General features: G+C 37.0%; 1 protein-coding gene across 1 annotated transcript in view; it reads right to left on the bottom strand.

The window, feature by feature from the left end:
- The window catches only part of KIF15 (kinesin family member 15), a 56,334-nt gene that overhangs the window by 20,439 nt on the left and 21,577 nt on the right, over positions 1–14,318 (bottom strand). Inside the window, exons 14-23 of the mRNA XM_090050400.1 lie at positions 13,805–13,982; positions 11,910–12,054; positions 9,099–9,240; positions 8,394–8,588; positions 7,051–7,158; positions 4,621–4,726; positions 3,445–3,610; positions 2,088–2,238; positions 863–948; positions 196–271 (exon numbers count right to left, since the gene is read on the bottom strand). Of these exons, the coding sequence (XP_089906526.1) occupies positions 196–271; positions 863–948; positions 2,088–2,238; positions 3,445–3,610; positions 4,621–4,726; positions 7,051–7,158; positions 8,394–8,588; positions 9,099–9,240; positions 11,910–12,054; positions 13,805–13,982 (1,353 nt within the window). The remainder of the gene's footprint in view (positions 1–195; positions 272–862; positions 949–2,087; positions 2,239–3,444; positions 3,611–4,620; positions 4,727–7,050; positions 7,159–8,393; positions 8,589–9,098; positions 9,241–11,909; positions 12,055–13,804; positions 13,983–14,318) is intronic.

Below are 14,318 nucleotides of genomic sequence, written 5' to 3'. Positions count from 1 at the left end.
CCAGAAGATTTGGTGGCATCCCACCACCCTGGGTGAGAGAAATACTGCTCTAAGAGCTAAAATGGTAGCTTAGCAAAACTGCCCGAGGCTTGAAAGCTCTGCATTTGTTTTACTACTCAGTCAATACAATAATACAATTGCCAATATATAAAAAACCCCCATGAAAACAGATTTTAAATTGTCAAAATGTTTTACCTGCTGTTCACGCCTAGCCACCATTTCAGAAGACTGTTTCTCCAACTCTGCTTTTTCAAGGGTTTTCAAGAACTTCCTAGAGAAGGATTTTTTTGTAAGTCTTACTCAAAAGATAAGAGAACTTCAACACAGAACAAAGTAAACAAGCTAATAGTTTATTATATATATGCAAAGCAGCAACATTGCCTTTAGCTGAAAAAAAGACTACAAGTCCAAGCAACCATTCTGATAGAGCCAGATGATAAAAACTTCTACAGATAGGCCCTAAATGGCTGTTTTCAGGCTCACTGAAAGCATCATTACTGTTGCTTCAAATTCCTTTTTTTTTTTTTTTTTAGAAAGTCAGCAGCCTTTACTGGAGTGGACAGATGGAATATTAAAAATATTTCTTTTTATATCAAGAGACAGGACACTAGTGGCAGTTACAAGATAGTGAAAAGATGTGCTAGACTTCATGATTTAAGGGCAGAAGAACTGTCTTTGGGCAAGTTTTAAATCTCCGGTGGGAGGTGACTCAGAATTAAGCATTTCCCTAAGTATTTAGACAGTTATTTTAATTTATTTTTTTAAAAACCCTCTTACACTTAAGAGGGGTAAAAAAATAAAATCAAAATTTAGTACCGGGTAAAACCATTACATACAAAATAGAAATGAGAGCTATACTTACTTTGCATTATTTTCTTTGTTTTCTTGTAATTGCAGTGTCAATTTTTGATTACGTTCTTTTTCTGTTTCCAAAAGTTTCAAGAGATTCTAAAAAGAAACAACGCGTTACAACAATTCTATGTTATTAAATTCTGTTAGTCAGAGAACTTTAAAATACAGTAATTTAAACCAAAGCTCAAGAATATGGGAGCGAGTAAAAATAAAAATAACCAACAATATTTTACACAAAGTGCACAAGAGCTAAATGGAAACAAATGTAATTACACTCTGGCTTATACCGGTATGTCAGCAGTTTGAGACCACCATTTTCAAAATGTCATTATGAAAGACAGTTCAATTGTTACTCGATTCTAAGTTTACTTAAGGGTACCAGATGGGAAAAATCCTGACACTTACGGGATGTGTCATAGGCAGTTTATATTATTTTCAAGTTTGAATATTCTAAAGGTGCTAAATTTCCAGTGAATTCTAAATTCTAATTTCCAGCAGAAATTTAGCACCTTTAGAATATATATATAGAATATTCAAACTCCTAAAGGCCAATATATATATGCTTCAAATCTGTTAATATTTTTCAAATACTAAAATTGAAGCCTTGGTGAATAGGCAGCCAGTATACATCATAGAAAAAGTGGGCAAAAGCATTTGCTAGAAATCTTGAGCATCCTTATTACTGTGTTCTGTAGTCACTGCAGTCTGACAGGTTTTCAAGGACAGCACAAACTATACTGAAGGACAGTGATCCAAAACCAAGAGTCATAAGTTATAGATCACTATAATCAGACCTTTGCCAAAGGGAAAAAACAGACACTAACTTTTATATATCTCAAACATGAAATGGTTACTTTTAGCTTATATTAGAAAATCAGAAACCTCTGGGTTTAGCACCCAGGATTCAGCTCCAAAACAAATGTCCACTTCTCTGATTTAATCCAACTAGCTCATATCCTATAAAAAGGACAAACAATTACTTCAGAAGACAGTACAAGTTCTGCAAAGAGTTACTGGATGATGTCTTTCATCTAGTGGTTACAAAAGTCAACTAGAAAATTAAATGCACTAAAAAAAAAATCTGGAAGTAGTACCTTCCAGAAAGGACTACCATTAAAAATTGTTGGGATTTTCCCTGCCTAACACAGTACTCTCTTTCCAATAAGATCAGTTTCACAACTTGGTTAAATGAGAGGTTGGGTTATATTGTCCTTTAGCAGCCTTTATTTTCTTACACAAAGCTCAGTTTTCAGTGCTTCATTTTCTTGCTTGCTGTCCTCAAGCTGGTGCTTCAGCTGATCTGTCTCAAACTTGATTACTTCCTGCAGATTGTCATAGTCATCCTGAAGGCTTGCTTTTTCCTCAAGAGTCTTCTCGTGTTCTAGCCTTCATTAAAGAAATTAACAATATTGGAAGACAAATATGTGATGAACTATAAAATATCCCAATCAATTATATTTCACAAGCTATCCAATTCAGAATGTAGTACTGATTTAGAAAAAGGAGCATCATGTCAAGATGTGCAGGATTTGGTGCAACTTTAATCAACATTCCCAAAACAATAAAATTACATTAGAAATAATTGTAGGGTGGTGTGGTATAAAGAGAGGTTAGCAGACAATGGAATGTTTGTTACTAATGCTCTACAACCTTAGGTGACAGAGCAATAATTCAGTCACTATATCTTGGTTGGTCATTGTGATCTGTTATTTGTCTGTCGGCCAAGATTAAGAGTACATATTTTTTAATATTAGCAGACTGATCCTTTGCATCTGTGCAGTATATTTGCCACACAAGAATTTTCTGCATGCTGTGTAAGTGTATTAGATTTCCTTTTATCCTGGTAGTGTGAGAATTTAGGCCATCTCATATTTGAGATTAAAAGTTGATGGTCCTCACCACTTACTGAAAAGAGAGTTACGAAACGTAATATGAATATAGAAGCTGAAGAAAAGGCATTTACTAAAGGCTCTTCAAAAGGATCAGTGCCTCTCAATATTTAATTGGGGCAGCAGAGAAACAATTGAATCAGTTTTGATTCAGAGAGTCAGTTTTACAGTATACCTGTCAGATGACACCATATAAGATGTAATTCAATAGGCTAGAGTAACAGTAAAGCCCACCTGTTTGCACAGCAAATCGAAGAGACTCTCCATGCACCAAAATAGAGTTATTTTAGTGGACATGAACCTGTTTAAACATCACTTAACTCTTAAATACTTGCTATTAATTGATTAAACTTCACTGATTTTCTAATCCTAGTAGCTCTTAAATGTCAATTACTGCCTGCAGTTCAAAGAGGTTATCAATCTCAAATTGCCAAGCTGTAAATAAAAATAATAAAATTAAATTAAAAAAAAAAATCAAGTTAAGGGGGGTTCACACTTCAATGTCTTTCTGCTAATTTAACCTTTCATTATATTTTCTACATATATAGGATATAACTGAGCTGGTAAAAGCAAAGAACAGAATATAGTGGTCAGCTTTTACAGGAGTGACTTAAAGCACAAATACATAGAAATTAAGATTCTGGAGGCACCTCTCAGGTAGAAGGTTGAAACATTTTTAACTAAGAAGTAACTGACAGCACACCTGACATTATCCAGCTGGAGCTGCACGTTCATGTGTCTATCAGAAAGCTGACCTATTTCCTTCTCTTGTTTTTCTTTGAATGTGTTATACTCCACTTTTACAGTAGACAGCTCTTTGTCTGCAGACTGCAGGACAATGCGTAAATCATGGACTTCACTCATTAATACTGTCAAAACGATACAGAAATGTTTAGAAATGTTAATAATTTATTAAATTCCTTGCATCCCAATGCAGTATCAGGGATGCTGTCAAATCCTGTTAGATTAAAAAACACAACAAAACAAAAACCAACAACCCATCATGTAAGATTGTCAGAAAAAAAAAAAATAGTCATACTCTGAAAGACAGGACAAAACAATGGACGCTAAAATGAAATAACGAGGAGGAAGAGGGAAAAAGACATCTTGTAAAAAAGTATTCGCTAAATCAAAAGAATTCTAGATACCACTGGGGATGAAGTCAGTTAGACACAATTCAGAATTGCCGATAAAATGCATGCTAACACTTCTGGATGATAAGCAAGTACTAAAATCAATCTTCAAGAAAGATCAATCAGTGAATAAAATGAAAATGACATCTCACTTTACAACATATTTTATATTCAAGAAAACCTTTCTTCAGTGGATTTGATATCCTGACTTTTAAACACTGTAAACTAAAACACAGGAAGAGTATGGTCTAGTATGGAAAACAGGAAAGTTTCAAGTACTTTCAGGTTTGCTATATCACAAAAAATGCAAACACGATAACAATTCATGTAGTCTACTCAACCCAATCTAACTGAAAATGTCAAAAATATAGGAATATTTGCATTTATGTCCTATAAGTATGACAATAGTAGAAGAATAGTATTAAAGATGCTCCACAGTGTTCAGCTTGATAAAACAGTGGGACATTTTCCTTGCATTTTTAATTATTTTTCTTCCTAACATCATATACATTTTTATTTACTAGTGATGAATTCACTTTCCATTGTCTCTAATAGAGATCTTAACTCCACATTGCTCATGAGTAGGCAGGAAAATTGCTCTGATGATAGATGATATAAACTCCTTATTACCAAATGAATTTAAATCTATTATAAATAAAAACAGTTATTCAGTATTTCTCACAGTTGTTCTAAAACTTCAGTTCTTAAAAAAATTAATATAGCATTTCAGTGTTACACATACTTACTATCATTCTTGCTCTGAGTGTCTTGAAGTTGCTTTTCAAGCAATTTTATCTGTTCAAAGAGCTCCCGTTTTTCTTTATTCCATTCATTTCTTTCTGATGAGAAAAGCTTTAGAAGATAACATTTAAAAAAAAAAAAAAAAGGAAAGCATAAGTCACCTAACTGAAATAAATATAGTTATACATTTTACATATTTTAGCTAATAACTATAGAAGACATTTCTGTGTAAAGACATTTTGAACGTTTATAATCAATTTATATTAATCTTGAACATTCAAAGACAGTATAATTGTAATTAACTAGGTGTATTTGGAAGTAGAAAAAGAAAACACTACCATCGAAGACAGACAGGCTAAGGGAAGGAAGAATGCAAGAGCCTCATCTAAACGTATTAATCACTGAGCAACTCCGAACCTGACACATCCTTTAAAATTAAGATAGCGGAACTGGGGAAAAGTGACTTGTACTTCTTTGTCAATAGCATCTTCTACTTGACACAGCGTATTCTACTTCTCCTGTACTACTGCCATTACATCACAAAGAGCTTTATAAAATCATTCTGGTATCTATTACTTTATTACCAGCCATCATTTAAAGAGGCCTACTCAACAATTACTTCATTTTATAATAATGGAACAATTTCTAGTCTATAAATATAGTCATCAGGGCATTTTACAGTTCTTTAGAGAGATAAAACATGGATCCAGGTTTTCCATTTTCTACTGAAAAATGGGGGGAAAAAAAAAAGTAGATCTTCCCCTTTTACCTGATAAAAGCACAGACTTTTCATTTTAAACAGAGAAACATACAGATTTTATACTTTTGCAAAGATGTCTGCAGACTGGCAGAGTTCCAGCCGGCAAAGGGCTGCAGGGAGTGTGAGGAGGCCAGTCAGGCAGCAGATGCCACGTGCATGTGTGCATCAGGCAGCCTGAAGAGCAGTTGCCATAGGTAAGTCTGGGTGTGGGGGGAGCAGGGAGGAATTGAGGTCCCCCATACGGAAGCAGTTGGCTAGGGCTAGGACTACTGCCCAGCCTGGATGGTATATGGAGCCTGGGGCCGGAATGCAGTCACAGGGCCCTGATGGGGAGCAGGATGGGGCTGTGGGCAGCTTGTCTGGGCGTGGGGAACGTGCCCCCCAGATCTGTGTGCAGGGTGGGAGGCACTTGTGGACTGCCCTCTGCGGTCTTGGGCTCCCCCGGGGTCTCTGTAGCCCAGTGGACAGGACAGTGGGCAGGGAAGAGCAGCTCATTATCGCTGTGACCCCCATACCACTATGGCAAAGCACCCTCTGGCCATCCAGTAGCAGCAAGGGGCACAACTTGGGAAGTAGCAGGGGTGGTGGCACAGTTGTGCCCCTCACTGTTGCCAGGTAGAGGACACTTCGCCAGAGCAGTGCAATGCTCACAGCAGGAACAAGCTTCCCCACCTGGCCCCACTCTGCCCTGCTGCGCCAGGTTTGGCCCATTGGGCCTCAGGGAGAGGGCAGCCTTCCAGGCACCCTCCGCAGCTACCCTGAAGGTTTGAGGGGGCCCAGTCCTGCACACCCAATGGAATTCCTAGGCAGGATCAAGACCATCAAGCTACTGCAACACCTGACTGGTTTTCCATGGCACATGTTCTTAAGAGGGAAATGCCCCTCGTGTCCATCCTGGGACCCATCTTATGCTGACCAGTGCAAAGGGAGGGGCCAATGTAGGTTACAGCATGCAGGCAAAGGGCACTGGGAATATCTCTGCTCCCCCACTACTCCATGCCTCCTTGCTGGGACTTGCTGGCCCTCATGGGGCTTGGCTAGGAGGTGAAGGGCAGCAGGAGAGACACCGAATACTGCGGCAAGGGAAACATGTCACCCCCTTGTTCCACATTGGGACCTGGACAAGGGGCAACATGCATTTTGCCAAGTGAAATGGATTGGCTGCAGCTGGAAGATTAATAAAATATAGTAATAAAATTATTTAAGAAGGACTTGTAAACATTTAATATGGTAAATGACAGTTTAGCTCAGTCACAGCTCGTATTTGGAGCATTTTTGCACTGCAAAGTTTTAAGGGGGAATTTTCCACAAATTGATGCGGGTTTGTTTTTTGTTTGTTTGGTTTTTTTGGGGGGGGGGGAAGAGTGGCTGTTTATTTATTTATTTATTTTGGTTACAAATCATTAAATTAGTCAAGAACAACAGTAGATATTTTTTGAGTGCCCAGCCATTTATGCTTTGACTTTGGACTCAAACATCTTTAGAATTAAACAGTTATATATAATAATGTTATAATTAATTATAACATTAATGTTATAATTTTAGTAGTATTTTCTCTCTTGCAAAAACAGGTGACAAAGAAAAAAGTCATTCCAGAGGACAGAGTTTAGAAGAATGAGTTATTGCATCACTTGAATATACTCTTATAGAAATTTGCATTATATGGCTCTCTCACCTCTTGCATTTGGGTAGAATGATGTTCGAGTTTATTAATATGTTGCTGAAGTTTTATGTTTTTACTTTCTTCCTCATCTAGCTTTTTTTGAAGAATGTTCAGTTGTTCCTGTTATGTGGCAGACAGATGAAATTAGAAAGCTTTCCTGAAAATTCTGGTCATGTGAAAGAGTCAGTATGCACATACTGAATTCAGAAAAGGTTCACTTTTTTCAAATCATTTATCACCTGAACCACAGAAGCAAGTCTATAGAGAAAGACTGTGGGTTTCTCAGTTCACAGTGCCACAGAGATTTCTGAAACTCCCAAATGAGCTGTGGAAGATCCCTAAAGACATGATATGCAAGGGACCTATAATCCTACAATGCTTTCCACCAAATTTCTGGACCTACAGGGAGACCTGTCAACTAGATCGGCATGTGCAGGATTATACCCAGAGATGGACCCCCACATGCAAGATCCGGCCGACATGCTTCCCTTCTAAGCACGTATGTATAAGTCTAAAATATCAAGCCCCTAAATTGTAACAGCTATCTATCAAATTAGATACATGTGGATTACAAATTTCTTGGAAGAGCTTTGCATTTTGTGAAAAGTAGTTAGGCATTTCAACATGGGATTCTATTGCTATGTAAGTTTCCATACCATTTAAACTTGGTACGCATTAACAAAATTAACTCAGGCATTTTGTTGAATTTTTTCTATGGCTAAAAGTTCCCCCTGTCAGGAAACTGAAAGTGGAAGTTTCCTTTGTGGAGGAAGAGTTTAAAGTTTTCCAACTGGCTTTTGACAGATTTCCTCAAATAATGCAGTTCTATACCCCTGAACTAAGCAAGCACTCTGATGGTTGGGGACCCCTCTGACCTACGCATGAGCCTCCTAGAGTAGTTTTTAAATCAGGTGGTTTGAATAGTCCAGTTGAAATGCTTTGTGGAATATATAATTTCTGCTGAATTAAAACTTCATATTCATCTATTTTTCTGGACACACGGGCAGAAATGAATGCATTGCAAGTTTGCATTCATTGTAGGACTAAAATAGGCAACAACAAAGCATATTTTAAAAAATAATCCTGTAAAAATTGTGATAAGATCTTATAAGCACCATAGATGCACCTTTGACTTTTTTTTTTTTAAAGTGAGCCAAGAGTATAGTTGAAAGAATATGGCATATACTGGAAGCACTGAAAATATGGTAATAGCACACATCTAAGCATATATTTTTAAACACTTTTTTAAAAAAAAAAATACAACAACATAGAACCAAAATGGTACTATTCAATGATTACCAAAACATGCCTTAAAATACAATCACTTATTCACTTTAGTTTTTCCAAGCATTTACCTGCACCACTCTGAGTTCCTCAGCAATGGCCTCATAGGCTTGTTCATTCATTTCTGGTGGAACTGGTTCTTTGAAAATATCATCAATCATCTCGGGACTCTGGATAGCTAGAGAATCAAAGTCCAAGCTCTCGGGGCTTACTCGTGGCACCAGACGGGACCTTAGTTGGTAAGCCTTTGTTGGAGTAGTCAAGTTCTGTTGAAAATATTCCAAACGAAACATTAAATATAAATTCAAAACTAGACTGTCATGTAATTTGTTTCATGATTCTAATACCAGAATACAAAGTGAAATAAAACTGAGAAATTTCCAATAACGTAGGTCTACAGAACACTTCTGCTGAAATCAGTGAGCGCTACAGATGTGATTCAGGGGGCTGGACTCGATCTTCCAGCTCTAAATGTCTATGAAAATCACCACTGCAAGTTTTCTGATTTGCAACCCAGTTATAAGCAGTAGATAGTTAGGAAGCAACTCAGAACAAGTGATAACATTTCTATCCATCACAAAAACAAAAACAAACAAAAAAATCACTAACCAAATTTGTGCGCCAAAACATTTTGTTAGACAAGGGATCATAAATTCTAATTCTTACTAAAAATCTTGCTTTCATCTCAAATAGCAAATATTATCAATATTATCTCAAATATAACTAGACACTGTTGCACACATTCTTTTTCATTAAGATTTTACAGATTCTTATACCTTAAGAGTTTCTCTGTGCATTTTACTCAGTTGAGAGAGCGCATGGCGTTTGTGAGCCTTAGTTGCCTCCAGAATGTTTTCAAGATGCTTGTTTGCTTTCTGAAGGGATTGAAGATCTGACTCCATTTCCAGATGTTTTTTCCTATTTAAACAAGATTTCACCAAATAGCCACAAAGTTATTATACAATTAATTACCTTGATTTACTTCATTTCTTTATGAAGGGATACATCCTTTAACAGCATGAAAGTTACATTTCAGAGTCAGATGAAAATGGAAATGAGTGTAATGTTTAGTTATTTGGACCACTGGTGCTCTAAGTCAACACGTCTTCTTTCCATAACACTAAGTAGAGTGTCCATGTTTAACAATAAAAAGACTAACATTTATCTTGCAGCAGCAAAATAAAGTGTACAAAAAGCTAAGAAAAATATAATTATATACAACAGAAAAATCACGTACAAAAAACCAAAACAATAGATGCACAATTATACCCTTTTATCTATGTATATATTTGAACTCCAAAACCACCATTATTTACATGGCTACAGCGATTCACTCTACAAGATTCTCTAGTCCAAAGGTGCTCAATAAGAGTGTGCAAAATGGGCTGCATTCAATTTGGATTTGGCATGAATCGGGGGGGGGGGTGGGAGGAGGGCGGCATAGTCCTGATTTGATTCACCTGAATCCAAATCTGAAGATTCAGTGCTGATTCAGAGAATCAGAGACTCAGCCACAGACACAGCTTTACATGTTTTTTCAACATATTTTGAGGTAGGGGCAGATAGAGTACACGTTCCCCAACGGACCTGGAAGTGCTTTTGGTCCACTTCCGGATCTGCTGCCAAGCGCGCTGGGGCCCCACCCCGTGCTTCTATGGGACGTTCCATCTACCCCACCATCGCAGCATTCATGAGCTGTCTGGTACCTCGAGGTATGTAGAAAAAACATTTAAATCTGTGTCTATGTCCAAATAATTGAATCTCTCCGAATCGATTCAGAGGGTTCCGATTAGATTCAAAGAGATTAAAAGGTCTCCCAGTTCGAGTCAGATCCGGCTGCTGAATCAAAATCGGCAACCAAAGCTTTGCATAGCTCTAATGCTCAGTCCCAACCCACAACACAGCTCTACAGGTTAAATCTCGCCTATCTGGTGTGAAAGGCTTCGCCAGAGTCTAGAAATTTGGTGGAGGGGGAGTGGTGGCAGCACTGACTGCCAACTCCCTTTCCACCAAATTTCTGGACCTACAGGGAGACCTGTCAACTACATCTGCATGTGCAGGATCACACCCAGAGACAGAACCCCACATGCAAGATCTGACCAACCCTGTACCACTTGCATGTCCCTGAAGGCTGAGAAAGTTGGGTGGCCCTGGTTGTAAAGAACTGACCCATTTGGCAATGTACAAATTGACTATCTGCTACACAAACGTTAGACAGCTGTAGAAAAAGAAAGTGTTCAGTATTAAAGGCTTTTAAAAACGATACGATAGGCACCAAGAAATCCACAAAAATGGCAATGCTTATGAAAGTTTAACTACCAGGTTAAATATGTTTTAGGATTGCACTACACTTCCTGGAAACACTGTGGCACAACGAGATCAAATCAGAGCAAGACAATACAAATGTAAGTGAATCCCAAACTATACACACCCTCCAGCGATTCCCTTCTGGCTTCAAAATATGCATGGACACAGTAAAAACTGTACAGAAACAGTCTTAGCTAACAGTATACTAGAACCCATATATATCAAATTAGTATATTTTGTACCAAATGTGCAATGTCTTTATTTTTTATTTATTTTAGGTATTAGATTTTTGCCTTTAATTTAAAATTAAATAGCTTCTATTCTGACTCCCATCTCAGACTAGTGGTAACAAGAACATTAATATCTATTAATGCAAGGATAAGAACCAAGTCATTGGTCTAAGCTTTCAGAAGTTAGAGCTTTCAGCTCTAAAATGTTGGAACTTTGGGGACATGCCCCTTTAAGACGGCAAGCAGAGGGCTGTAGCAGTCCGTATGTTCTGAAAGTCAAACCCCTGTATGGGATTTCAATTACAGCACCTAAAAACATGAAGCCTAAGTCCTTTAGGAAATCTTGACCATGAAACCAAGTAAATTGAAAAAAGAAGAACAAGTACGGGCAAAATACTGTAAAATGAAACAGAGAAAAGAATCACAGCAATGTTTTACTTCTCTTTAAAAAAAGAGAAACATTGTCAAAATGTGGGCATGCATGTTTTGTTATTTTCAGCCAGGCAGCAAGTTTTGCAGTGTTAAGTTATCCATGCTCAAATGATAAGAACTTTATTTCCTGCAGCTTTTTTTTTTTTTTTTTTAAGAGGAAAAAGTTCAACACTTTCTCCATTAAAAATTAACAAGCTGCAGGGTCTATGCTTCCTGCACAATGACATGAATGACTTAGAGATAAGATTTTGGGGCACCTGCCCAGGTGACCCACATTTGCTGCATACCATAACACTCAGCTGTGCTCTGCAGCAGTTTCACGCACCCTAATGTAAAGAACTCTGAACAAGGCCAGCGGATCTGTGACTAAACAAAGGCTGGCGTAATACCTGTAGTTTGGTACAATTGTTACTTGGTGCTCCATGAATAGTGTGAATTAGGAAAATATTTTTCCCTTTTTCTTCCCTTACCCTGGCACTTTTGGGAAGGCAGAGAATTACATAGGCTATATTCTGCAGTTAGGATTTGACCTTAAACATCTGTTTGTGCATCTTCCCTAGCAGATAATGGTATCAGAATATTAGTTTAAGGGATACTTCTATATTGGATTCATCTTACTTGGTTAGCTCTTTAAATTCTTCATATTCTTGTTTCGAACTTGCCAATTCACTCTGAGTATGCACTAGCTGTGCTTTCAGCCTTTCAAGCGATGCCACGGAATTGTTTTCAGTTGATATGGTGGTGATGGAATACAAATGATGACCTAAGCAACAAAAAGAGAGTCAGGTTGTGTAGCACAAAACCATAAGCTCCATCAACAAATTACACTTAATCAGCTTATGACCATTTTACCAACCGAGTCTAAAAAAAGTTAGACACTAGCATCAATTCACAAAAAAATAGGCAGTGTATTCATTATTACTGTTGCCACAGACTGTCTTTATTATATAGCTAATGACAATGGAATAGGATAAGCATATTGAGCAAGACCCTGGGAGCAACGAATCTGAATTATTACCTAAAAAAAAATCTTAGACAAAAAAAAAATACAGAACAAAAAAGTCCATTTGTGAGAGCTTCCAAGGATCTCTAGTGTTTCTGAAGGAAGGCAGTAATACTAGCATTACCCTCAAGCCTAGATGCCTTAGGCATGAAGCAGGACCTGCCTTGCACAAATGCAGAAGATGGCTACTCCCACAAGAGCTTAAAACCATGTTTTTCTAAACATTTTACACTCAAGGCACCCCTTGGAAAACCACTAGCTTAGTTTTCACTCATTTTTTGAATACAAAAGAAATAGCAGCACAATTCTGTTGCAAAGAACTCAGAAAGACTGCAACAGATCAGCATGATTTTAAAACACAATGAATTCCTATGTGAAATTTCTGGTTTTAATCATGTGAATCAAATTGGAACTCCTAACAGTGCTACCACTATGTGGCACCCCATGGCACTCTTGTTGAGAATCACTGCAGTAAAGTCTAGGTAAAAGACAGACAAAAGATAGATACACATAGAAAAAGGAGTCAGTATAAGTAGGACTGTGGTCTTAACACATATCAGAAACCTAATTGCTGTTATATTTTTGGCAGACATGGAAAGGGCGAATAAAAAAACATATATATTTTTTAAAATATATCATCATGACACATGAAGATTTTTTTTTCAAAATGTTTTTAACATTACTGCATCATATGGTAAATTGATAAAAATGATGAGAGTATGAATTTTTCTCCAAGTGCATGTTTCACATTTAAAGTGATTTTTCTAAATTAAATGCATAAGGCTGAATTTGAGTGTTTACTGTAACTTTGCAAGCTTTTTCTTTTAAAAAGAAGTTAAAGTTTGAATGTGAAAAGTGGAATGCCATTTCTGTGATCCTCAGCATCACCACTGCTTGTAAAGTGGTTTAAACTCTAACTTAGTGGTTTTCAACCCTTTTTCATCTGCGGACCGCTTTGGAAATTTCAAATGCAGGTGAGGACCTCACTGAATTGCAAGTATGGATATTCACACTTTTTTGATTGATCATAGTTACCTTTTGTGGACCCCTTAGACAGTCTGTAGACCCCCAGGGGTCTGCAGACCACAGGTTGAAAAACACTGTTTTAAGACAAGTAGAGTTTCTCAAAAAACACTTTATTAGCATCTTTTAAAAGTGTTGTACCCGGGACCAAAGAATGGACTACCCCTTTAGAAAGCATGCCAGCTTTTGTATTCAAGTAAAGCATGACTAGCTTAAAAACATTTCTAAATACATAATGCTACAGTTTCATGCTTATTGTACTGTAATAAGCCAGTATTATACACAACATGGAATATAAACTTTCCTCTCTCGTTTATAAATATACTGGCTCAGCAAGACCACCAGGAATAAAAAGTTACAAAAGCACTTAGCTTTTGGTGTTAAAATTTGAAGGTTTCATTTTGAAGAGTGCCATCCTTTGAGTAAGATACCTCTTTTAAACTCAAAACATGTATATTTACTTATGAAAGGAATAGGGAGTTCTTACCTCCATTATTTTTCTCTGTGGCTGAAGCCTCCCAAAAAGCCTTTTCTAGTTCTGCAATAGTTTGAGCATCGATGTCTTGAACCCTTCTCACAGATGGTAAGGAACGAAGTCTTTTATTCTCCTCTCTAAGGTTATGATTCTCCATGGCATACTTTGCAATTCGTGGGTGTTGATCCATCTGTGAATAAATAGAAGCAGAAAGCACAGTTGATGATGCATTACACAAAAGGCTATTTATATATGACTGCCAATATGTCACCTTTCAAAAACATTAAACTATAAATAAAACAAACATTTCCTAAATTAAGAACTGTTCAGATTTGCTATGCAGTAAGCTAAATTAATGTTTACTGGAATCAACTCTTCATGACCAGTTATGGTTAAAGACTAAAAGAAAATGATTTTTATGTTCTATAATAAGTCAAGACAATAATATGCAGTTTTAGTTTTGATCATTCCAACTGAGTTCCTTCTTCTACAACGCACCACAATTTAAGTCTAGAATATATATCTT

The sequence above is a fragment of the Crocodylus siamensis genome, chromosome 5, assembly GCF_052110815.1.
Source record: "Crocodylus siamensis isolate JL-2025a chromosome 5, ASM5211081v1, whole genome shotgun sequence".
Taxonomy (NCBI): Eukaryota; Metazoa; Chordata; order Crocodylia; family Crocodylidae; genus Crocodylus; species Crocodylus siamensis.
The sequence above is the reverse complement of the archived record's forward strand: the minus strand, read 5'-3'. Positions and strand labels throughout refer to the sequence as shown.